This window comes from Acomys minous (assembly GCF_964271855.1).
Source record: "Acomys minous genome assembly, chromosome: 3".
Lineage (NCBI taxonomy): Eukaryota > Metazoa > Chordata > Mammalia > Rodentia > Muridae > Acomys > Acomys minous.
This window is the reverse complement of record NC_140485.1, coordinates 54,941,083-54,966,961: the sequence shown is the minus strand read 5'-3', so window position 1 is coordinate 54,966,961 and position 25,879 is coordinate 54,941,083. Positions and strand designations below refer to the sequence as shown.

Genomic DNA, 25,879 nt, shown 5'->3' with positions numbered 1-25,879 from the left:
AGTAGATTAGAAATTTACGTAGCAATCCGAGCGTTTCATATTGCTGGAAGGCCATACAAACGGAAGCCCGGGGTCTTGGGGGAGTGCGACTCCAAGTACGGATTTATTTTTTTACCCCTCACTCCCCTTCTTTGCCAGGATCAAAAAGGCGACGATGGTGAAGAGTTTAACAACGCTGATTTACAGACAGTGAGGAGGAACTGGGTCCATCTGGGCCAAATCTGGACGGCTGAACAGGGGCGACAGGACCCAGACAACCTTACCTAGGAAATGAGAAAGTGAAAAGCGGAGGTCGCCGAATTATTTAGCCCTAGAACAACGCTAGCGGGAGGGGCCAGGGTGTAAGCAGAAAAACCGCAGAGTAGGAATTTTGACAGTGAGAACACTAGTTAAGACAGAGCACTGTAGGCCCCTTGATGTCCCTTGTTTGATGTCAATAAAGACCGAGGGAGTTATGCACTAGCAAGCCTTGCATAGTTTTGAGACATTACAATAAAGTCTGGCGTTGGGACTGGTAGGGGGCCGGGGTCACGCCCAGGCGACTTGGGTCAGCACGGGTGCGCCTCCCTGGGGAGTAACTAGAGTGTACCCGGCCTGAGAGTTGCCACTAGGATAATTTTCTTTTTTTTAAGCTGGGGACATTTGAGTAGCAGTAATGGGGACAGATAAGGGGCTCTCTCCGGAAGGCTAGGAATGTTGGGGCGGCCTGAGTGGGAGTTAGGGAGAGTGCAGGAGGCACTAGCGGGTGGGGTCCCGGGACTGGGGGGCAAGGGCAGAGGGCGGGAAGGGGCCGGGCCAGAGCTTGGGGGCGGGACCAGGCGCGGTGGTGGCGGCGGGGGCTGAAGCACGGGAGGCGGGGCGGCCGGGCTCGGGACACCCCCTCCCGGTTCCCTGGCGGGGCGGCTTCGGCTCTCCGGCAGCACTGGAGGCGGCAGCGGCCCGGAGGGGGACGTGTAGGGCACGCTGGCCGAGCTGGACCCGGGACGCTTTTCACCCCGGGGAGACCCTCCACTGATTCTCTCTGCCCCGGCTTCCCGTGGGAGCCCGCGGGACCCCCGGGCCGGCAGGGAGCGCCGGCGGCGGCCGCAGCACCATGAGGCGGTGGTGGGGCGCGCTGCTGCTTGGCGCCCTGCTCTGCGCACACGGTAAGCGGCGTCGCAGCGCCCGCGCCGACCGGGCCACCGGGAAAGTTTGTCCCGAGTCTGGCCGCTGCGGGACTCGCCTCCTGGGAGCGGGATGGCGAAGGCTGGGGCCTGAGGTCCCACCCTCGAGTTCACTTCGAGCAGTTGACCTAACAGAGCGTGCGGAGGAGAGCAATAGGAGGTCCCGCAGCTTTTCAAGCACCGGAGGGGACGGTGGTGGAGGGACTCGTCCCCGCCCTAGTCTGGGCCGGGTGGGATACGACCCGAGACGCTCGTCCGGGTTCCATCGCTGCTCTTTAAAGAGCGAGGGGCTGGTTCCCTTTCAGGTTAAGCCAGGGTTTCTGTGTCCCTGGTGCGTGCGAATGAATGTGTGCAAAGAAAGGAAGGCGGGGAGGATGGTCGCTAAAGCCATAAATCGTAAATAGTCCTCTTTCCAGGGTCTAGGGGATCTTGGGTGGATTGCAGAAAGGGGCCCAGCAGAATCTGAGTTACTTGAGCATCCGGGATTCATGGACTTGGGGAACAATTCCTCGGACTCCAAACCTGGTTCTCTCCGAGGGTCTCTGGTCATATTTGTTTGTAGCATCTCCCCTCAGTGGAGTTTTAGGTTCCCTCTCCTGGCTGCGGCCAATCAGCTTCCTGCCCCGGATCCTCCCCAAGGGAGGGGTGGGGAAGAGCGATGGAAAAGAGGTTGGGGTGGAACTTTGGGAAGAAACTGCTGGAAGGCTCCGGCAGATCTGTCCTGGCCCGGGTAGCGGGCAGGGGGGCGCGTTCCTAGGGAACTTCCAAAGGCAGTCTCCTGGCCCATGCAGTGGGGCCTTGGCCTCGGGGGAGCTGGGCGGATGGCAGCGGCATTGCTGCTTCATCTGCTCCTTATTAATAACGTGTTCGGGTGCCCGGACGCAACTGTTGTGTCTACTTAGGACTCCAGTGGAATCTGCCTCTCTGCAGCCGCTTGGGAACATGGGTGCACCCTGTGATTTAGCAGCTGCCTCTGAGTTTGTGCCCAAAGATCAAAGATCGATCTTGGAACTCCGTCCATATTCACCCGCCTGCTTTTCCACGTGGGGGAGATCCAGCTCTTCAGATTCTCCGGGCTGCGGGACGAGGGGGTGGGGTTCAGAAAGAGCGGTCTGCAGACCCTGGCGATGTACGGGTTCTTTCTTTCACGTGAAGGAGCTCGTGTGGAAATCGCAGATTTAGGAACTTGCCTGGCAGGATGTGGAGCTGTCTGGGCACTTGTTTTAAAGATTGTTTTAGCTCCCGAATCCAAAACAGAGTTCTGGTGTCTGTTATTTAAACTACCCGTGGGTTTTCAATGGCTTTTTCCATGTGGGATCTAGCGCCGACTGAGTCCTTTCTCTCCGAGGAGTAGTAGCCTGGCCGACCCACGTTCCTCTTCGCGCCTAGCTCTCCCCCTCCCGGGCTCTCTCCTCGAAGGTTATTTGTAGCCTTTTCGGCGTGTTGGGACAGCAGCCCTACTGGGGTAGGAATGTAACTGTTCTTCCCACCACATGGGCCCCTTAAAGGGACAGTTGTGCTTTTTGGGGGTTTTCCCCTTTCGGGTTGCAAGGGAAGGGGATGGAACTTTCCTCTCGGCCCCCTGCAGGAAGTTTTGAAAAAGATCAAGGGAAATAGCTAGGCACTAGGAAAAGGGGGGTGGGGGGTGGGGGTGGGATGGGGGCTAAAACGGATACCAACAAAGCCAAAGAGGAGATTGTCGCCTTCTGCCCCAGGGAAGGGGGAGCTGGAAGGTTCCGGACTGAGACTGGCCAAGAGGAATTCACTGCTCCAGAGCTGCTGTCAAACTGCATACATTACGTCTGTATGGAGGATGGGGGTGAGAACAGGGGCAGACAAGCGTGGATTCTTAATGTTTTGCAGAAAAGGCACTACAGGGTTCTAAGGAAAAGGTTTAATAGAAATAGCTTAAATTGGGAGACTTCCTGTGCACACGGAGTAAGCAGAGGTAGGAAAATTTGCACTTTGCAGGGCCTAATACTGAGCCGTTCTTGGAAACCTATAGAAGACAGATGAACAGTGAGATAGAGCAGTTACAGAGTCTGCAACCACTGCCGCCCCCAAATCTCACTAGGATGCCTTATACTAGGTTTAGGTCCTGCATTACTTAATTGACAACCTCAGCTAAGAGTGAATTCAAATCCAGACCGAGGTGTTTTTAGATTCTATTAGTCCTCACGGGTTTTCCCTGGAGCCTCTCTGTTTGGCATTAGCCTAGATCATAGTCCACTCTTCACACTGTAGAAGGAAGTGGAGACCTGGCTCAGTGCCTAAGAACCCCGGATGCTCTCACAGAAGCCCTGGCTTGCACTCCCAGCACCTTCTCGGCAGCTCACTACTGTCTGTAACTTCACTTCCAGGGAATCTGACGCCCTCTTCTGGCTTCTTTGAGTACATGCAAGGCAGAAAAAAAAAAGTGGAGGAAAAACTAGACATGATGCCTTATGTCTGCAATGCTATCACTTGGGAGACTGAGACAAGAAGAGTTAATAAGCAAGGGTGACACCAGTCTGGGCTACCTAGTTTGAGGTCACTCCAGACTATAGGGCAAGACCCTTTCCAAAACAAACAAACAAATACACAAAGCGTATCTCACTGCCCAACACTTGGTAGAAGTTCAAGGTCATCCTCAGCTACCTTATGAGTTCAAGGCTAGCTTGGGCTACATGAGACTCTTTCTCAAAAGCTAAAGCTAATAACAACAAAAACAAATGCTCTTGTTTTTAAATTTTAAGATTTTGGAAGGAAACTTAATCCTTCCAAACTGATCGCCATGGGCATTTTCATCCTGTGAGTTATGGCTGGAGTGTGCGTAAACCACTTGGAAGTCTTTTCTAGGGATTTGAGCACTGACAGTTTGTTCCCCGGAGTGCTTGCTTGGATAGAGAAAAAAGTTTATGAAGACAAGTTCAAAATAATTTAGCTGGAGACCGGTCTTATTTCCATGTGGTTGTTTTGATGGTGGTTGCCACGGTACTTGAGTGACATTGCCCTTGACATCTTGGACTCATGCGAGATGCTTGGCTTCTCACTGATTCTGGATTTCCTCTTCTGTCCCCTGTTGGGTATCAGATGACATCTTTGGGGCTGGCACCTAGTATTAAGAAGAACAGGTGCAAGGGAACTGAGTCAGGCTGTGTCTGTCACAAAGCACGTTGGGCATGCTCATCTTCTGTGCCAGCAAAGGACACAGGAGGTCAGAGAGGACATGGTGTCTTGTGGCTCTTTGCTTATGCTTTCTACAGACTAACTGCTAGTCTTGGTCCCTAAGATGACAAGCGATGTTTGGATGCTGCTGCTTCCAATGCAAGGGGATTCTTGAAAGAAAGCAAAGTAATTTTAGAGACTAAAAATGTATCTTGTTTTATCGTACGGTCATATCTCAAATTATAGGGAAATTCAATGTCTTTGGTCAGCTGGTAGCCGCTACATTCCTTGGTCTAGTGTAACCATGTTTTGTCACAGATGCCTAAACGTGGGGCTTGTGAGTCCCAGGCTGTTTCCTGGTGGCCATCTTCTCTCCAAAGGTGACTGTCTTTTTTCTCATTAGCCTAGTGAGTGCCTCAGGAAAGACTAGGGACTGTGTGTGTGTGGGGGGGGGGGGGGTATTTGGCGGAGCTTGAGTTGGGCCCTAAAAATAACCCTGATGATTACCTGTGCTTAGAGCTGGTGTGTGGCCAGGCTCATTCACCCCAGGATACTCGGGAGCACCGCCCAAGCTGAGCACTGCACATAGGCATTTGTTCATCCGTTCAGCAGACATGCCTGCCAAGCCCTAGTCTAGTCACACTGCACACCTAGCTTGGTATTTGAGAAAGCACAGGCCGACTTGAGTTTGGCACCTGGCTTGGATACTTCTCGGTGTATTTATGCAAAAGCTGGTCTTGAACTTCAGGGCTCTCGTCTGCAAATGAGGGTAGAGTTGGAAAGGGAGGGGTGGTGGTCTATTTCCACCTGTGAAAAGTTCCTGCTGTGAAAAGTAACAGAGATGATACAATGTTTAAATTATCCGGCACCCAGCCGGCAACTTCTGTGCAGCTATAGGCCTGGGTGAATGTCAGCTGTTTGTAGGAAGATTCCCTAAATGAATCAGATGGCTCTGGGGTTTGGAATATGGGACCCAGATAAGTTATCCTGCAGTGTCTCATGTGATAAAGGAGGCTTGGGCCTTCATTCTTTTTAACCAATTTCTTTTTCCTCTGAGGAACAACTTTGTCCTTTCTTTTTCCTTCTTGAAAACCCAGTGAAACCTAAGCATAGCCTCCCTCCTGTCCACACTTCCAGAAAAGAGGTTTATTACACTGTGAAAGCAGGCTAGAGGAGCCTGCTCCTGAGAGAGAAACTCCCTTGGGAAGATCCCTGTAGAGAGGTGGGGCCTACAACTTCTCACCCTAAGATTGCTGTGACCTGGGGTGAGAGGGGTTGCCGAGGTCTCTGGTAGTTGAAACAGTTTAGAATTCCAACCTGTCCCTCCCACTGGCCTGAGGGAGGAGTCAAGCCCCTAAGCTCTTGAGGTAGTAATTGCTCCAATTTGGGGGCTGGGCTTTGGGAGCCTGCTTCCTGCGTGGCTGCAGTCTTCAATCAGGAGTCCTGTCAAGTGTGCGCGATAATTGATGTAGGTCTCCAACCTCAGACTCGTCCCCAACCCCCAGCTCCTCCACCCCAAAGTTTGACCCCTGTTGTCTCTTTGTTTCTTCCTTTTAAGTTGGTGCCAGTGTTGTGATGTTTCTGGGAACGGGCAGAAAGTTGACCGTAACCCAGAGCAGCCGTAAGAAGAGCTGATTCTTTTAGCTCCCTGGCACTCTATTTTCTGTTGTGCCTTTGATTTAGCAAGAAGCAAACATCCCAGGTGCCCTTAGGCACCTCTTCCGCCCATCAGAGCTGACTTCATTCTTTCAGAGCACGGAGGCATTCCTATCTGTGTTGCGTAGATCAGTGGACGGACTGTCAGCTTTCTGACACCTGCTCCCCCACTGTTCAGGTGAGAGTGAGGAGAGAGGGGCGCTGCCTGTACCCCAGCTGGAGAAAGCCTGGCTGGGACTCGCACACAGCAAGCCCTGACTTGGCCTACGGGAGGGAGTCTCCTTCCCCCCCCCCCCCCCCCACCTCACCTCTGTGCAGAGCTAAGGCTCTGAGCTTTGAGCCAAGCCGGAAACAAAAGACCGGGGGCAAACCTCCCATCTGGCTGAGAGGCAGCGACACAAAGGTGCTGCTGCATAATTTATCACCGGAGATTTTTCTGCAGCCAGGAAGCTCCAGGCTCCAGGCAGTGCCTTTTGGGAGACTAGAGGAGAGCTTCTCCCCATCTCTGAGTGTAAAGGCCAGGCAGGTATAGACCGGGTATTAGGAGAGACACCTGATTAGCGAGTGGAGTAAACAAGCTGCTTCCGAGAGGTTGTCAGTGTCTCCCGGGATCACAGCCCAGCAGCTCAACTTCCTGTCAGGCCTGCTGGGAGGCGAGAAGGTATGTTCCCTTCTCAGGGCCTCAGCCTGTGGAGTACCACTGCTACCATCTTGTGGGCATGGGCGAAGACAAGAGAAATCTTCTATTGCCTTGGCGGCAGTATTTTAGAAACAGATGGAGATGCCGGGCTTAGGCAAATAAGAAAGGGAAAAGTTCCTCTTCCCTTCATTTTCTCCACCCTAGATAGTTTAAACAAGAAGTTTCTACCAGAGAGACAGAGAGACAATAAAAGTCAAAGGCTTTAAATCAGCGATGCTCAACCTTCCTAATGCTGCGACCCTTTGCGACAGTTCCTCATATTATGGTGATCCCCCAGCCGTAAAATTATTTCATTGCTACAAAATATCTTTTTTCCAGTGGTCTTAGACAACCTCTGTGAAAGAGTCATGGGGTCCCCCAAAGGGGTCGTGACCCATGGGTTCAGAACAAGTCCTTTAAATGGTTCACCTCAAAAGGGAGGTTCCGCTTTTCTCTCCTGCCATTTTTGTGCCCCAAACTGGGGCATGTGGTCAGAGAACTACAAATGTGCTCTAGTTCGCTTTTGGGAGTTTTGCTGCATTGCTGACATGGTGATAAGCATTAGGAGGCAGGCACTGCTGCCAATCCTGGTTTATAGACGGGAAACTGCGGCTTAGAGCAGTTTGCTGTCACAGAGCCACTGAGAGGCTGCAACAGGATTTGAACCTAGAGCCCAAGATGGGAACCCTATCCCCTAATGCATACTGTCTCTCAGAACAGAACTTGAAACTTTTGTAACAATTATATTTATGTGTACGGGTCTATGGACCACATGAGTGAGGCTACCTGAGGCATCAGATTCCCTGGGACTCGAGTTACAGAGGTTGTTAACCTCCACGCAGATGCTGAGAATACAGCACTGGTCCTCTGGAAGAGCAGTCAGTGTTCTTAATGACTGAACCGTCTCTCTACTCCACATTTTTGTTTTATTTATTTATTTATTTATTTTGTTTTTTTTCGAGACAGGGTCTCTCTGTGTAGCCTTGGCCATCCAGGACTCACTTTGTAGACCAGGCTGGCCTCGAACTCACAGTGATCCGCCTACCTCTGCCTCCCGAGTGCTGGGATTAAAGGCGTGGGCCACCACACCGGGCTGTTATTTATGTATTTTGAGACAAAGTTTCTCTGCGTAGCCTTGGCTGTCCTGGACTCACTTTGCAGACCTGGATGGCCTCTCGAACTCAGCTGCCTCTGCCTCCCTAAGTGCTAGAATTACACGCATGTGCCACTGTTCCTGGCTCAGAATATTTTAAATCTCAGTTGTCCCAGAAGATCTAGGTTGAAAAATTTTACAGTTGGATTGGCCTCTTTGGATTTTAGTTATCTTTTTGTTTGTTTGTTTTTCGAGACAGGGTTTCTCTGTGTAGTCTTGACTGTCCTGGACTGGCTTTGTAGACCAGGCTGGCCTTGAACTCACAGCAATCCGCCTGCCTCTGCCTCCCGAGTGCTGGGATTAAAGGCGTGCGACACCATGCCTAGCCTTTAGTTACCTTTTTAAACACACACACACACACACACACACACACACACACACACACACACACACACAAGCACCAGGGTGTGAGTAGAGGTTAGAGAACAACTTGAGGAAATTGGTTCATTCTTTCCACCGTGGGTGTCCTAGGGCTCAAACTCACTCTGCCCTACTTGCACTCACAAGTGCACAACCGTGTACCTGGCTTTTACTGTGAGTGCTAGGGACCCCAACTCATGCTTGGTTAGCAAGCACTGACCTGGCTGATTCATTGCCCGATCCCTCTTATGTTTAATTTTAAGGGTCAGGATCTCACTTTATTGTCCAGTGTAAAAAGAACTTTTATTCGCCTGCTTCAATTATTGTCTTGGAGGCTTACTGCCTCTGTCTGCTGGCCTAGGCCTAGTTTTGGAAGCTTCTAGCCTCCATACAATGTAAAAGCCTAGAATGTTTTCAGCCTCTGAGACTTACTGCTTAATAAGCTCATTCTTTCTTGTTCTTTCTGAGCTCTGGGCTGCTGGTTCAACTCAGCTGTTCTGGCTCAAACTCCTCTCCCAGCTGACTTATTCAATCTGGCTTCTCTCTTGGCCTCTGAATTGCTTGGCTTCAAGCTAACTCAGAAATCTCCTCTAATCTTCTGGCTCCTTCTCATTCTCTGGCGCATTTGGTCTTCACCTGGGTTGTCTCTCTGTTACTGTCCTGGTAAAACTGCCCCCTTTATCCATAGTCTCTGTGCTGCTCCCTCAAGTAGCTTCCCTTTCCTCTCCTTTTATGTGAGAGTTGGGCGGATCCTCAATTAGACATCACCTTCAAACATGGGTGCTTCCTTCTACAAACTAACTTTACCTTTACTGTTCGGGATTAAAGTCTGTACCACCACACCTGGACCTAAGCTTTTCTTTACCTAAAACTTGCTCTGTAATACCAGGCTGCCCTTGAACTCAGATCTGTTTGACTCTGTCTCCTGGACTAAAGGCGTGTTTGTATTCCAGCCAGATCACACAGACCTAGAAGGTCTTTGGATGTGATCTCTTGATATAGCAGCCATGTTCTGAATTTAAATTCCTGGTCCCAGCATCTCGGACACAAAGGATCTTGCTACCTCTGTTTTCATTACTTATTTGTATGGAGACTAGGGAGTAAATCCAGAACCCTGAGTGTGCTAAGCACTCACTCTACCACTGACCTATATACATCAGCTATATACATCAGGGCTATCACTTATTGACACTTAGCATGTACCAGAGCCAAGTGTGGTGGTGTCACCTCTAATCCTATTATTTGGAAGGCTGAGGCAGGGGGAATCACAAGTTTAAGACCCTGTCTTAAAAAACAAAAAAATTACACAGTGTGCCAAGCACCTCTCAGAGACTACGTATTTCTTAAAACATCCATGTGTGGTATGAGTTTTGTTCCATTTTTTTCTGATGAAAATCTAAATTATAAATAGACGAGCTGCTCAGAACCAGAAGGAACAGGATTTGCAGTCTTGGAAGTATTGTTTCCAAGGTCTTAACTTGGTATATTTCTGCTTCATAACTTTAGGTGCTGAATATTACATTTTACTTTATGGGGCTGGAGACATGGCTCAGAGATTAAGAATATTTACTGTTCTTGCCAAAGACCCAGGTTCAATTCCCAGCACTCACAACTGTTGGTGACTCTAGTTCCAGAAGAGCCAATGCCCTCCTTTTGCCTCCTCAGCACCCACACACAGGTACACACACACACACACACACACACACACACACACACACACACACACACTCAATAAACAAGCATTTTTCAAAATAATTTATTTTCTACTTTTAAAAGTGAGGGGGAAAAGATGCCTGAACTCTCTGGACCTGTAATTGGACCTGTAATCGTGTACCTGGTGTGTCCCTTTTGAGAGGGTCACCAAGGAATCAGACCAATAAGGCTAGCCATTGGATAGAAATCTGTCTAGTCAGGACATGGCAGTTCCACAGCCTGAGACAAAGTGAGGAAAGAAGCTCTGGAAGGAGTGAACATCACCTGAATAGAACCAGGAAGTGCCCAGGAAAAGAGGAAGAGGAAGTTCTCTCGAGTACTGGTTAGATAGGCTCCTTCGATGTCTCCCGCAGGACTCAAGCATGCATTGCTCATTCATTCGACAAACGTGTACTGTCCGTCTGTCCGTCCGGTACTGAACACGCACGGTGAATATGGGCATAAGAACTTGTCTGGCACACGATTTCAATATCCACGAAGCTTAGGTCTAGTAAGGGGGCCATACAAAGGGGCAACGGGCAGGGACTTGCAGCTCAGCAGGGACCTCCTGCTGCCAACTGCCTACTGCTTAGCTCTTTGGTGATGACGGTGACAATGACAACGATGGTGATTACTGCTACTAGTATTAATGTTTGCTAGGCAAGCTGTACCCTCCTGAACACTAGATCTACAGGTCTCTCTCCAGACTCTGGGTAGATGGGATTTGTTGGGTCCATTTCCATGTGGCCATTTGTTGCTGCTATTCCTTTCAACTTAGCCTGTTTTGTTTGCCACATGGATGTCCCCTGAAGCGTGTTGTTACTGCGCATGTAACCTCAGGAGCTGAAATCAGTCGAGTTGCCCCTCACTCCCGATGTAGTTACAGACTTTCAAATAGCTCGTTGTCATTAAATAAGGTGTGTAGCCCCATCACTCCTGCCAGTGGACAGGAAAAGAAGGCTTTGGCATCTTATAGAATGAGCAGGTGTAAGGGGTGGGGCTCAGCAGCGGCGTGTATATTTAACATGTTGGAAGCCTTCGGTTCGTTCGCCATCACTCCAGAAAAAAGAAAAGAGAAGGGAGGAGGAGGTGCTAGGGATGCAGTTCAGTTGGTAAACGGCTAGCTAGCATCCATGAAGCCCTGGATCCAATCCCAGCGCCCCATACTCCAGACACAGTGGTACACACCGCTAATCCCAGCACTTAAGAGGTAGAGGCAGGAGAACCACTTCCAAACTCTTTGATATAGGATTGCTTTCATCTCCTTTTTATGGATGCACAAACAGAGACTTCTGATTAACTAACTTCTCAAAAATGTGACCTCTCTGCTGTCTGGGATGGTAGAGGGTCTAACTGGTACCCTCACTGAGTGTTTGCCTTCTCCCCTTCCAAAGAAAGCCCTGAGAGATGGCTAAGGTAGCTGGGTTGAGGGGGCTGAGATGTAGATGGTGAGATGTTGGTGAACGTCTCAAAAAGCTTCTATGAAGCCAGATGTGGAGGTGCACAGCTTTAATAAAATGCCAGCACTTGCTAGGCAGAGGCTGGCAGAGCTCTGTGAGTTTGAGGTCAGCCTGGTCTACCCAGCAAGTTCCAAGCCAATCAGAGCTGCATAGTAACACCCTGTCTCAAAAAAAAAAAAAAAGAGGGTTCTATAAGCATCTTAACATGGATCCCAAGAATCCATGAGAGATCATGAACACCTGGGGCAGAAAGACCTGTTCCTTGTTAAAAGTGCGTAAGATGGAAGGGCTGTTGCCGAAGGCCCTGGCTTCCAGGAGACCTGCAGTGTTGCTGGCAAACGCCCTTTAAGGAGCATGGCCGACTGTTCCGACTCAACACTTGAACGGAAGGCTGTGTCTAACCGTTTGTTTCCTTTCTTTGCTTCGCCATTCTCTTTTGCAAAAGGGGTTAAAAGCTGCCCTTCGTGATCACAGCCAGGATTTGAGTGAAAAGACAGAATTCCATCCTTGGGGATTCTGAAAGGGAAGCAGTTGTCCAGAAGTCTGCCTTTTGGCGTATAATGTGTCTGCTTCCTGTATGAATGCCCAAGTCAAGAGTTTGACCGACTGTGGGGGGAGGGGGCGGCTGCCTGGACTTCACCGCAGCTCTGATTTCAGCCATTTCTCTGACATGCAGGAAGTTGTGTGTCTTTAGCCACCTGCAACTCCATGGCCAACTGACCCAAAGCTTTGTTCCAGCAGCCAGCAGCCGGAAACGAGAACTTGTGCTGCACTCAGCCAAACGCAGGGGTGGGGCGCTGGAAAAGGGGTGATGGCTTCTTTGCTCTCTGTACTTTTTTGGTTTTGTTTTTTGTTTGTTTGTTTGTTTGTTTTGATTTGATTTCATGTGTATGAATATTTTGCCTGCAGGCATGAACGCCTGTGTGCAGTGCCCAAGAGGGTCAGAAGGGGTTGGGGAGGAGTGTGTCAGATTCCCCTAGAATTGGAGCCACATAATGGCTGTGAGCCATGGGGTGCTGGGAATTGAACCCAGGACGTCTAGAAGAGCAGCCAGCGCTTTTAACCACTGAGCTATCTCATCAGCCCCCTGTCCTTGTTCCCCTGGCATGGTTGCCAAGATACTGCTCATCCTGCTTGCCCATTCCTGGTATTCAACAAATCCCATAACAAGGCCTTTTGGATTATAATGTTTCTGTTTCCTGTATGAATGCCCATATCTATTTAATGATCTTTTTTTTTTTACTGTGTCATGGTTTTATTCCATGTTTGTTCTCTTATCTAATTATGACTTTTATTTTATTTTTCTGCTGTGTAACACATTAAGAAACTCAGCTTAGCCTGGCCATGCAGCCTGTTGGTCCCAGCTACTCAGGATGGCAAAGCAGAAGGCTGTCCAGGTTAAGGCCTTACAGAATAAGTTCCAAGCCAGCAACTTAGTGAAACCCTGAACTTTCTATCAAAATAAAAAGTAAAACCAGGTCTGGGTGTGGCTTAGTGGGTTTGATCCCAATACTACTTAAGGGGGGAGAAGGGGGTATGGAGAGATGGCTCATCGGTTAAGAGCACTGATTGCTCTTCCAAAGGACCTGAGTTCAATTCCCAGCACCCACATGGCAGCTCACAACTGCCTGTAACTCCAAGATCTGACACCCTCCCAGAGACACACATGCAGGCAAAACACCAATGCACATAGAATAAAAATAAATAAATTAAGGGAAAAACAAAACAAAACACAAGATCATGCACCTGATTGGTGGAATCCAAGGTCGGCTTGTCTGCTCCAGATCTAACATTTTTTTCCTTTGTGTCCTTCTGTTTTGTCCTTTCTTCCTATCTTTCCTTTCTGCATCTCCCTCCAGATCTAGCTCTGTTACTTGCCATATGGTACCATCAATGTTTCTCCACCACTGTTGACTTGTGGGCCAGTTAACAGGCACAGGGAGCATCTTGCACACTGTTGAGATGCTTACCTGCATCCCCTGGTTCTACTCACCAGCTGCCTGGAGCATCACAGATCCCCTAAAGGATAAATCTATTCCTCTACCTCTGCTGAAACTTACTAGTGGCTTCTCCGAGAAGGAGAGCTGTGTGCCAAGGGGATCCTTGCATGGAATATTCCATGCTGCTAAACGGAATTCAGGGTTCTCTAAAGAAGTGCTTGTACTGTACCAAGCCAGTATTCCTTAGGCTCTACTGCCTAAGGTCTTAGTGAGAGGTGCCCTGGCTCTTCAGTGCTCTAGGAACAGGAAGGAGGAGGCCACTGGGCAACTGCCCTGGCAACTGGGTCTTCTGAGTTTCTCTGGGGAAGAACCCTCTGGTCTGCATTTGTAGAAAGACAGGGACGCTGAGCTTGTAGTGAGGCTTCCTACGAGGCGTGCACAGCTGTTATCCCTCTGAAAGGACTCTACTTGCCTTCTGCAGGAAGTTCTGTGTGTTTCCTGGGGGTAGCTAGCTCTCTTACAGTTGAGGGAGGGTCAGGCCTTAGTTGCGAACCTGGTAGGGATCTGTGGCCCCTCACTCCAGAAATACACATTTTTTTGCCTGTAGATCGGAAGGCTCATAGATGCCAAAGGCTGACTGGCCATCATCTGTTCATGCATCCGCTGAGGTTAGGAAGCTCCGCCTTAATCTCACACCTTTGGGAAAGAAGCAGGGAGACTGGGAGAGAAGTAGAGGTGGATGGTAAAGGATCAGGAGCAACCATGCAGAGCGGACTCCTTCCCTGTCCCAGCTCAGCCTGAGGGCAAGACCAGCAAATGCGAGGAAGAGATGAGCAACCGGGCAGGCCCCCTCCTTCCACAGCTGCCGCAGCTCAGCGGGTTAGATGAATAATCTGAGCGGGGAAGAGTGACCCTGGAAGAACCCTTTGTTCCGGCAGAGGCTGGAGCGGGGGCACTGAGCCATTCACACGCCATCCCAGGGCATCCTGCTGGGTACTCTGGGGAGGGGGCACAGCAGCCAGTCATGGGACTTGGCCAGGCAGATAGCTTGATGCTCAATAGGGAAGCCCAGCTGCAAGGGGCTGGGGTTGGGGGAGGGGCTGCGTCTGCCAGCCTTCCTCCAGGCGATGGTCTGTCTCACGGACCGGAAGGCACTGACCGGGAACACTGACTGCACCCAGTTACTCTGTCCTGAGGTGGCTTGCGCTTGCTACCCTCCTCAGAAGTAAATGCGATGGCAGGACTCACAAACGCCTTTGTGACTCCCCAGGTGGAGTCCTTGACATCAAGAGGCACCGCGTTCTGTTTTCACTGTTTGGGGTTCAAGATGGGGGGCAGGTGTATCCATTTCTCAAACTAGTTTTGGAAGGAAGCATGTAGGGGGGTCTTAGTGGTATCCGTCTGCCCCCCACTCCCCTTCTAAGCACATCACCCCTTGGTGGCTTTATTTGTCTCCTGGCCTTCAGATGCTGTGTAAAGATGCCTGTGAACCCAAAGTCTGAAGGTGTCTTTGGGACCATATGTGCCCTGGCGGAGGAAGAAAATGACGATCACATTATTGTCACATCTCCCTTGCCCTGTCACTGTGGCTTCTCTCCTCCCCACCCCTACAGGCTTTGGGTGGGCAGGCGTTGAGGTCCTCTGCTTCCTCTTCTTTCTGCCCAGGCATAGCCAGCAACCTGGAGTGTGCTTGTGGCCGGAGCCACTTCACGTGTGCAGTGAGTGCCCTCGGTGAGTGTACCTGCATCCCAGCCCAGTGGCAGTGTGACGGAGACAATGACTGCGGGGACCACAGTGATGAGGATGGATGTAGTAAGTAGCATCCCAGGGTCGGGAGGTGGTAAAAGACGAACCAAGGAGTGTTCTGTGCCCACTCTGTGTCCCGGCTTAACGTCGGACTCCTGCAAGGGTGACAGATGTGAAGACAGACGTGACTTCTTCACGTGGCTACCTTTCACCACTCATATTTCTTTTGGGTAGTCCATGCCTATTAAGCCCAGTACAACACATTTTGAAGAGCTGGAAAAGGGCCAGGCGTGGTGGCTCACACCTTCAGTCGAAGCACTTGGGAGGCACAGGCAGGCAGAGCTCTCAAGTTCAAGGCCGGCCTGGTCTATAAAGTGAGTTCCAGGACACCTGGGGCTATACAGAGAAACCCTGTCTCAATAAACAAATTAATGAATTAATTTGAAAATTAAGAATAAAAGGAAAAAAGAAAAAAAGAGAAAATTGGAAAAGGTATAGAAGAAAATAAGCTTGAAGCCATAAATTTGTGAATTCTGTATGTATGATGCATGCATACTTTAAAAAATTTTTAATGTGGGATACATAGATGGAGATTATTTTATGTTTCTTATTTTAATCTGCATAATCACAAATATTAAATAAGATAAGCTCTGTAAGAAATCTTTTTTTAAAATTATTTTTGGTTTTTTCAAGACAGGGTTTCTCTGTGTAGCTTTGGCTGTCCTGGACTCACTTTGTAGACCAGGCTGCCCTTGATCTCACAGAAACCTGCCTGCCTCTGCCTCCCTAAGTGCTGGGATTACAGGCGTGCGCCACCATGCCAGGCAAGAAGTCCTCTATTTGATTGGCTGGTGAGGGTGTTTAGCAGGTAAAGGTGTTTACCACCAAGCCTGATGATTATTTGATCCCCACATGGGCTGAACTGACTCTAGAGAGTTGTTCTTTCATCTCTCGCTGGGATCCCACCCGCACTGTGGTTCTCGCGCCCTCTCCCAATAATAAGAAACTTTACAAATACGGTAGAAAGCTATTGATGAGGACACCTGATGTTGACACCCATGCATATATCTGCGTGGGTAAGTATATGTATAACACACACACACACACACACACACACACACATAAAGGACTGACGGAGGCTGTGGCTCAGTAGTGGAGCTACTTGCTGTGCATGCCTGAGGGTCTAGATTCAACCCCCTCCCCACACCGGGAAAACGAAAACAAAAACACCTTACATTCTATTTAAACTTGCCTTTCCTCCTGCATAATCATGGACAATGGGCCAGGATGTCCTGCCTTGGATATCTATAAATCTCACTATTATGCCGGTTGTCTGGATTTTGGGGTACATGTCTGGCCCGCAGCATCTACGATGGTGACTAATTAGTCTAATGGGAATGAAGCTACTACCTGGACCTCATTAACCTTAAGCAGCTCAGCTAATTATGATAATAATAAACGCTTCCCTTTCATGCAGCGCTTTCACATGCATTATCTCAAAAGCTCTCTGTGAGCCGAAAGTACTTATCCCCTGTAGTCAAAGACGCTGCCGCTTTGAGGGGGCCAGGTGACTCACTCATCTTGACAAGCAGTGACTTCTGGATGGGCCAACCCTCCGGTGTCTTTTGAGGCAGAGTCTCATATAGCTCAGGCTGGCCTCAAAGTTGACACGCAGCTGAGGATGTCCTTTACGTTTCACTCTTCCTGCCTCTACCTCCCAAGTGCTGGAATTACACGTGTTCACCTCCACACCTAGATTTAGGAGGTGCTGAGGACCATGTGTGGTAGGCAACATTCTACCAGCCGAGTTACAACCATGGCCCCCCACCCTCATCCCTTTTCTCTCTTACCATTTCCTCGGTGTCATAGAGGTCATAGAGTCAGGGTTTTTCTGCTGCCCCGCCCCCCAAATTCCCTTCTGCTGCTCTTTCTTCCCAGCTGCAGTTTCTTAGGGCCTCTATACCCGGGGGAGGGGGGGTGGGAGTGGGTGGGGCTGGGGCTGGGAGTGGTGAGGACACTGGGTCTGGAGCCCGGCTGCTGGGAAAGGATTTCTGGCCCAGTGCAGCCCGCCTGCCTGGCTCACTTTTTCCTTCTCTTGGCGCCAGTGCTGCCCACCTGTTCCCCTCTGGACTTCCACTGTGACAACGGCAAGTGCATCCGCCGATCCTGGGTGTGTGATGGGGACAATGACTGTGAAGATGACTCTGACGAGCAGGACTGTCGTGAGTGTTGGAAGGGGCCAGGCGTGAAAGAATTTTCTGTCAGAAAATGATGCCCCTGGTCCATTTGAGGCCTTGGGTCTTCAGCTTTTGTTCTGTCCTTTTCCCTCCTCTCTTGGTCAGCTAAGCCCACAAGAGGTGGTCACCTCCTCAGGAGTCCTGGGGGTAGCCCCGGAAGGCTTTACTAAGGGTCTTGCAGGCACCTGTGCTCTCTGCCCACAGCAGCCTGACTCATGTGTGCCCACAGCCCCCCGGGAGTGTGAGGAGGATGAGTTCCCCTGCCAGAACGGCTACTGCATCCGGAGTCTGTGGCACTGTGATGGTGACAACGACTGTGGTGACAACAGTGATGAACAGTGTGGTGAGTGGTGCTCTGAGAGAGGAAGGGATCCAGAGTAAGAACGCCTAGGGGAGGGAATAGCAGCAAAGGCCCTTTGCTACCTGACCTGAAACTGCTGCAGGGATCTGGTGCAGCAGAGAGAAGGCAAGCAGGCAGGCCGGCATAGCAGTCTATACTGTCAGGAATACGGACCTCCCCCTACCCTGGAACCCAAGGAGGATGGTGAGAGAAGATTCTATGGGGCTCCCGTCTCATTGCATCCCTAGATATGCGCAAGTGCTCAGACAAGGAATTCCGCTGCAGTGACGGGAGCTGCATTGCTGAGCACTGGTACTGCGATGGTGACACAGACTGCAAAGACGGCTCTGATGAGGAGAGCTGCCGTGAGTGGCCCTGCCCGTGAGGCTGCTGGGTTGGGACCAATGACTAAGGGCTCCATCTCCTGGATAAGGGTTGGCTGAAAGGGTTACGTGCGGGCAATGGAGTATGTGTCCCAAAAGAGCGATGCTGGGGATTTGGGCGTGTAACTCACATGCATGCTTGCCTAGCAAGCTCAACGCCCTGGTTTCTATGCTGAGCACTGCACAAAGCAGGCGGGCAGAGTGGTATAGACCTGTATGTAATCCTAGCACGCAGGATGTGGAGGCCGAAGGGTCAAGATTTTGAGGTTCTCTTTGGTTATGGATCAAGGTTTTTGTTTTGTTTTGTTAGTTTTTTGAGACGGGGTTTCTCTGTGTAGCCTTGGCTGTCCTGGACTCGCTTTGTAGACCAGGCTGGCCTTGAACTCACAGAGATCCACACCTGCCTCTGCCTTCCTGAGTGATGAGATAACAGGTGTGCGCCTCTGCACTCGGCTGCTAGGAATCAAGTTTGAGGCCAGCCTGAGGTACATGAGTCCTGGGCTAAGGTAGTGGCACGTATCCAGGGTCGACTTCTTCAGATGCATCAGCGTGTAGAAGTCTGTAGTACCACCACAAAAGAAACCTAGGTGCAGCATTTTTTTTTTTGAGGAAGACACCTTGCCTGTGCAGCTTGCCCCTAGGAGGAGTCAGACCCCCCCCTGTCCCTAGTCACTGGGGTCTGAGGGCTGCTTTCCCTTCCAGCCTCAGCCGTACCCTCTCCTCCTTGCAATCTGGAGGAGTTCCAGTGTGCCTATGGCCGCTGCATCCTTGACATCTACCACTGTGACGGAGATGACGACTGCGGAGACTGGTCGGACGAGTCTGACTGCTGTGAGTGCTCTGGCTGGCTAGGAGGAGGGGCAGGCAGGCTGGAGGTAGCAGGGCACAGGTGCCAGCTGGGGCAGGCGCTGAGGGAAGCAGTGTCCGGATTCCACAGTGTCCTTAGGGAGGAGCGCGAGTGTGGGGATGGGCAGGCGATGGGACTCTCTGCTCTTCCATAAGGCACTGTGTGCACAGGCTGGCCAGAGACAGAAGGTCTTTGTTTCCCCCAGCGTCCCACCAGCCCTGCCGCGCTGGGGAATTCATGTGCGACAGTGGCCTGTGCATCAACGCAGGCTGGCGCTGTGACGGCGACGCAGACTGTGATGACCAGTCTGATGAACGCAACTGCAGTGAGTCGGGGAGAGCATCAGAGGCAGTGGGGAATTAAGGAGAAGGGTTTGGGGGGGGGCAGATAAAGTGTGAAGACGTTAAACAACCATACAGTTGTGTAGGTTGTACACTGTATAGAGGCAATAGATTCAAAGGGATACGGGTTGTCTCGTAGTCTGGAGATTTATAGACACACGGCAGTTTTCCAGCAGGTGACAGTGCTCTGAGGGAAGGGCCACCTGATTCATAAGAAAATACCTTCTGTGACACCACTGTTAAGAAGAGTGGCCTGGGTACTTTGGGTGGCAGCGTTGAGGGTCAGGTTGAGTGAGAGGACAAGCCTTTAACTGGGCCTTTGCTTTGTCCAGCCACCTCCATGTGCACAGCTGAACAGTTTCGCTGCCAATCAGGCCGCTGTGTCCGTCTGTCCTGGCGCTGTGATGGGGAGGATGACTGTGCAGACAACAGTGATGAAGAAAACTGTGAGAACACAGGTAGAGTCTCCCAGGAGCATCCACAGTCCCTAGGCTAATGTTGGGAGTGGGAGGCACAGGAGAAAAGAGAGCATTGGCACTGTTGTCTCAGCTGGCCAGAGGTGATGCTTCAATCCTGTTCCTCAGTGGCCTGGGCCTTCCATGCCCGTCCCATGACCCCCAGCGGGGGTCAAATCTAGGTGCAGGAGTAGGGGTGATAGCTCAGTGTATAAAAGCACTTGCTAAGTAAGCAAGCACAAGAACCCAAGTTCAGACCCCTGGTACCCAAGCTAAAAAGTGAGGCACAGCTATGAGTGCCTATAATAGCAGCACCGGGAGGTAGAAGAGTCAGATCCCAGAAGCTCATTAGCCGGCCAGCCTTGCCAAAACAGCTGGCTCCTGATTCAGTGAGAACCCTTATCTGAAGGCAATACGACAGAGAATTAACAACAGAGGGAGTTACCAGATATTGGCCTCTGGCCTCTTCATGCACATATACATCCATGCGCGCACCACACATCCACACACATGCGGGTGCACTGTTGACCTGGGTCCACGCTCTTGAAGGCAAAGTCGAGGCCGTGAGCCTTAGGAGATGCTCAAATTCTCACTTTCACTCTGGCCTTGGGAGGAAGGGCTGCTTTCCAGACAGCAGCCCTTGTGCCTACTTCCCCTCTGTGTGAAGGACTGGCAGTCTCTCTGTGTGTGCCCCCTACCCCCCCCACCCCCCCGCCCCCCCCCCACCCCCGCTAAACCTGGTCCTGAGTATAAGGGTATGATGTTCCAATCACTCATCCATTGTGGAATCCCAGGGAGAAAACAGACTCAGACACTCCACCAGCCTTGTCTGAGCTATTTCCTGCCTCGGACCCCAACCCTCCCACCTTGACTCTCATCTGGCTCCGTTTTACCCTAGAAAATGACAGGCTCCTGTCCCTTGTGGACTCAAGCCCTGCCCTCCTGTGACCCGACTCTCCCCTCCTCCCCCGCTCTTTCTAGGAAGCCCCCAGTGCGCCTCTGACCAGTTCCTGTGCTGGAATGGGCGTTGTATTGGGCAGAGGAAGCTATGCAATGGGGTCAACGACTGCGGGGACAACAGTGACGAAAGCCCACAGCAGAACTGTCGTGAGTGTCTCTAGTGTGTGGGCCTGGCCCGTGGTTTGTGGCCGAACCCCACCCATAGGGTTCAAAGGGAGGCCTCCCTTGGGACTCTCTCAGCTTTTGGGAGCTGTTCTTCGTGGTCCAGGTGGAATGCCAAGTTGGCTGGAGGGGGGGTGGGGTGGGGTGGGGGGGTGGATTCTGGGCTCCGCTCCCAACTCTGTGCTTGGCTGGCACAGGGCCCCGGACGGGTGAGGAGAACTGCAATGTTAACAACGGCGGCTGTGCCCAGAAGTGTCAGATGGTGCGAGGGGCAGTGCAGTGTACCTGCCACACAGGCTACCGGCTCACAGAGGACGGGAGGACATGCCAGGGTGAGCTGGGGGCCTGCATTGGGGAGAAGTCAGGGTGCTGGATGGGAGCAGCGTACAAGAAGCTGTGTGGAGCTGGGCGGTGGTGGCGCACGCCTTTCGTCCCAGCACTCGGGAAGCAGAGGCAGGCAGATCGCTGTGAGTTCGAGGCCAGCCTGGTCTACAAAGCGAGTCCAGGACAGCCAAGGCTACACAGAGAAACCCTGTCTCAAAAAAAAATAAATAAATAAAAGAAGCTGTGTGACGTATATTGGATGAGCACGACCTTGTTTCGTCATTGCACTAGCCCTAGGAAGTGGGACATGGAAATGGAAATGCAGAGAGTAGGTAAGCAACTTACCCAAAGCCACACAGCTAGTAAGCAGCCGAGGTGGTGTTTGAACTCAGGTCTACACGACCTCAAATCCCTAAAGCACTTGTTACACAGTTTCCCACCAGGCTGAGGCAGCAGGTGAGGATACGGTGATGTGACCAGGAAAGCAAACTAGGTAGCTTAGGAGTGAGTTGGAGTGGGAAGATGGCAGTAGGCAGGCTTCCTGACCGTGCCTGGTATTCACAGATGTGAACGAATGCGCCGAGGAAGGGTACTGCAGCCAGGGCTGCACAAACAGCGAAGGGGCTTTCCAGTGCTGGTGTGAAGCGGGCTATGAGCTACGGCCCGACCGGCGCAGCTGCAAGGCTCTGGGTAAGGAGTGTTGGCGCTTAGGCTGGGTGGGCTGAACAGAGAAAAGCCAGGGGCTCTAGGACCGAGGGATTTGCTAAGAGGTAGGTTTACTTCTGCAAGTTGCAACCTGGCCCCCAAGTAAAAGGTGTTTGGGTTAGAGTTGGAGAGGACGCTTGCTTTTATAGTATAGAGATGTCTGCAGCTTGGCACATGCTCTTGTGGGCAAAGGGCCCCAGCTATCAGCTGAGGGCCCGAGGCTGCGCGTGCTGATGGCTACGTGGCTCTGAAGCCCAGTGGGGTCCTGTTTCTATGCCGTGTCCAGGGCCAGAGCCTGTGCTCCTGTTTGCCAATCGTATCGACATCCGGCAGGTGCTCCCGCACCGCTCCGAATACACGCTGCTGCTCAACAACTTGGAGAACGCCATCGCCCTCGACTTTCATCACCGGCGGGAGCTGGTCTTCTGGTCTGATGTCACCCTGGACCGCATCCTCCGTGCCAACCTCAACGGCAGCAGTGTAGAGGAGGTGGTGTCTACTGGGCTCGAGAGCCCAGGTAGGAAAACAAGACCCTGCGAGGAGAGCCGGGGCCAACATGGACAAAAAGCAGGGGGAAGGGAAGGGACAAGCCGGCATTTGCAAACTGCACAAAGCAAAATTTCTCTTCCAGTGAAACCTTGGGTGGGACTCTGATAGAGAAACCCACTGTAGAGTTGAAGGTGTTGCTCAGTTGGGAGAATGCTTGCTTAGCGTGAATGCATAAAGCCCCAGGTTAGGTCCCTCGGCACTGCATAAGCCTGATGTGGTTTTGTTTATTTGTTTGTTTGTTTGTTTGTTTGTTTGTTTTTTCAAGACAGGGTCTCTCTGTGTTAGCCTTGGCTGTCCTGGACTCGCTTTGTAGACCAGGCTGGCCTTGAACTCACAGCGATCCACCTGCCTCTGCCTCCCTGAGTGCTGGGATTAAAGGCGTGCGAAAGCCTGATGTGGTGACGCCTGTAATCCCAACACTGAAGAGGTAGAAGCAGAAAGATCAGTAGTTCAAGGTCATTCCTAAATACATGTCCAGTTTAAGGCCAGGCTGAGATAATGAGACAACCCCCTCAGCCCCCCAGCTCCCCCAAACCCCCAGCCCCCACCCCGTCCCATCTCAACAAACAAAAAGCAATAGCTAATTCGGTGACCTCAAGCTATCCTACAAGCAGGTTAAGTGACTTGGAAGTTCGTATCCAAGGCTGGAGTTAAAACTTAGTAGTGGGCCATCCTCAGCTATATGAGGAAGAAATGCATGGCCCTGGTCAACTGCCTGGATGACTAAATAGCTGGTGCGTCTAAAGTAGTTACAAGGTCCTGGCCCCAGAAGCGGCTTTTGGTAAGAGTTTGCTCTTGTTTCCAGGACACAGAATTGCCTAGGGTGAATCCCTAACCGCCCCACCCCACTGCCTTTTCTCACCAGGAGGCCTGGCTGTGGATTGGGTCCATGACAAGCTCTACTGGACTGACTCAGGGACATCGAGGATTGAGGTGGCTAATCTGGATGGGGCCCACCGGAAGGTGTTGCTGTGGCAGAACCTGGAGAAGCCCAGAGCCATTGCCCTGCACCCCATGGAGGGGTGAGTAGGTCTCTCCTGCAGCCGGAAGAGATTGTCCTCGGGATTCCTGGGCCAGACTTTGAGAACCATCCTCAGAGTGATGTTGACAACTTGAGCTCTGTACACAGGTGGCCTTGTGTCCTGGCTCTGTAGTAAGGGGCCATGGATGTGCAGTCATGGGATAGATAATGTCTCTGTGCTCTCTTCATTTATTTGGCAAATCAAAAACAATCAAAAGTTTCTCTCTCTCTCCCTCTCTCCATATATATATGTATATATACACACACACACATATATGTAATATGTGCAGCTATACATACGAAGATGCATATGCACAGTAGGGGATCAGCCTGGGGTCCTGAGACCCTGATCTAAATAGATAGACAAGCAAACACAACTGCTTTTATAGATGTCCTAAGATAAAACAATGAAGCATTTTAAATGGAATAAAATTTACAAATTAGGTAAGTTTGAACTGTTTAGTGTTTTTTATTAGTCCACAGAGTGGAGCTAATTAAAAATTATTATTAATTTAAAGCACCTAGTAGTTGAGCTAATTAATATCATTAATTTGAAATAATTTTTAAAATTAATAGACAAATCTCTTAAAATGGAAATTCTTAGCCTCTGGCTTATGCACATTCCATGCCACCTATTGAGGGGATGCCTTGTAATCCTGCAATTATATGTCAATTGTTTGAGAAGTACGGTGTGTGGGAGAGGGGGGCATAAAACACAGAAGGCAGCAGAAGAGAAGGAACAGCGTGTCAACCTCACAGGTGCTAGGATTGTCATCTGTTTCATCTTCTGCTCTATTTCTAGTGCCAACTATGCTTTTCCACAGCAGATACTCATATATATATATATATATATATATATATATATATATATATTAGATAAATGCTATCTCAAGACATTTAAATCCAGATATTTAAAAAGATATTTAAAAAATTATTCTATGGAGCTGGTGGTACAGCTCAGTGGTAGAACAGTTGCCTAGCATTAGGTTCTGGGTTTAATTCTTTGGGTTCAGTCTTCAAACATTTGAGGGGGGGGTGGGTGGGAGCATTCAAAATTAAGTAAATTTAAAAAAAAAAGCACCTTTCAAAGCTGGGCATGGTTGTGCCCCCATACTCAGTGAAACAGGTGAATCTCTGAGTTTGAGGCCAGCCTGGTCTACATAGTAAGTACCAGGCTAGCCAAGGTTAGATAGTAAGACCTTGAAATGAAAAGAAGGAAGGAAGAAATAGATAATAAATAAGTACAATGCCTTCCAGGCATACAGGTGGAATCGGTGTGTAAAGCCTTCTCTGGATTTTATCCTAGTTGCTACTCACCTGCCCTCCACTGCCCCTCTCTTACTATCCTTTCTTCCTAGAACCATTTATTGGACAGACTGGGGCAACACCCCCCGCATCGAGGCCTCCAGCATGGATGGCTCCGGACGTCGCATCATTGCCGACACTCATCTTTTCTGGCCCAACGGCCTCACCATCGACTATGCTGGACGCCGCATGTACTGGGTGGATGCTAAGCACCACGTCATCGAGAGGGCCAATCTAGATGGAAGTCACCGCAAGGCTGTCATTAGCCAGGGTGAGGTCTTTGATGTGCTCTCTTTCATCTCCCTACTTCTTCCCCAATCCTGCCCCCAGGAGCCTTGGCAGAGGGTGAGATTTGTGTAGCTGCCAGGTCTGGGCTCAGGGGCCATGGCAGGCCATGTCTGGACTAAGGTCTTTTTGGACTGTCTCCAGGCCTCCCACATCCCTTTGCCATCACAGTGTTTGAAGACAGCTTGTATTGGACAGACTGGCACACCAAGAGCATCAATAGTGCCAACAAGTTTACCGGGAAGAACCAGGAGATCATTCGCAACAAGCTCCACTTCCCCATGGACATTCATACCTTGCACCCCCAGCGCCAGCCTGCAGGTAAAAAGAAACTTCATCAATGGAGCTAGATTTACTACCGGTGATGTGGATGCCGGTACCTCTCCAGAATCCTCTTTGTACTTGTCAGGGATAATACTAATTCTAGTCAGGAAGGGCCAGAGCTGGCATTGACATGGGCTAGTAGCTCCCTCTGCTGGACATTTCGGGTGGTACAAACACCGGCCCTGGTGGCTTTACTCTTTCCATATAATTCAAAACCTCACACTCGCGGTCACATCCGGATCACATGTCAAAATTAATGAGACAGTTCTTATCTGAAGAGAGCTCGGCCCTCCATCCCTTGACCTGGTGGGGGTCCACCTTCGTAAACTTTTAGTGTTTCCTGATCATCTTCCTCTGGGCTCTTCGAGCAGGGAAAAACCGCTGTGGGGACAACAATGGAGGTTGCACTCACCTGTGTCTACCCAGTGGTCAGAACTACACCTGCGCCTGCCCCACTGGCTTCCGCAAGATCAACAGCCACGCCTGCGCCCAGAGTAAGTGGGTTTGGGGTCCTAGCCTCAGTGGAGGTGCCTTGTGAGGTGCCTAGGAGGAACAGGAAGAGGAGTTGGAGGGCTTACTTGGGTGGTGCGGGGCGCTGAGGACTGAGACTAGGCAGTGGTAGCTGGAGGCTTAGTGGCACCGCTA

General features: G+C 50.7%; 1 protein-coding gene across 3 annotated transcripts in view; it reads left to right on the top strand.

Annotated features, from left to right (window-relative positions):
* Positions 1-856: 856 nt before the first annotated feature.
* Positions 857-25,879, top strand: part of LRP4 (LDL receptor related protein 4) — a 56,760-nt gene continuing 31,737 nt past the window's right edge. The window contains exons 1-16 of one of the 3 annotated variants that reach the window (XR_014778069.1): positions 857-1,145; positions 14,916-15,062; positions 17,102-17,218; positions 17,463-17,576; positions 17,822-17,938; positions 18,659-18,787; positions 19,009-19,128; positions 19,477-19,602; positions 20,581-20,706; positions 20,919-21,053; positions 21,610-21,735; positions 22,037-22,267; positions 23,165-23,321; positions 24,679-24,896; positions 25,055-25,231; positions 25,606-25,728. Coding sequence is in view for 2 of the 3 variants with exons in the window: in XM_084775951.1 (XP_084632077.1) it covers positions 1,094-1,145; positions 14,916-15,062; positions 17,102-17,218; positions 17,463-17,576; positions 17,822-17,938; positions 18,659-18,787; positions 19,009-19,128; positions 19,477-19,602; positions 20,581-20,706; positions 20,919-21,053; positions 21,610-21,735; positions 22,037-22,267; positions 23,165-23,321; positions 24,679-24,896; positions 25,055-25,231; positions 25,606-25,728 (2,215 nt within the window). In the remaining variant the exon portion in view is untranslated. The remainder of the gene's footprint in view (positions 1,146-14,915; positions 15,063-17,101; positions 17,219-17,462; positions 17,577-17,821; positions 17,939-18,658; positions 18,788-19,008; positions 19,129-19,476; positions 19,603-20,580; positions 20,707-20,918; positions 21,054-21,609; positions 21,736-22,036; positions 22,268-23,164; positions 23,322-24,678; positions 24,897-25,054; positions 25,232-25,605; positions 25,729-25,879) is intronic. The other 2 variants (XM_084775951.1, XM_084775950.1) reach the window with 2 other exon arrangements.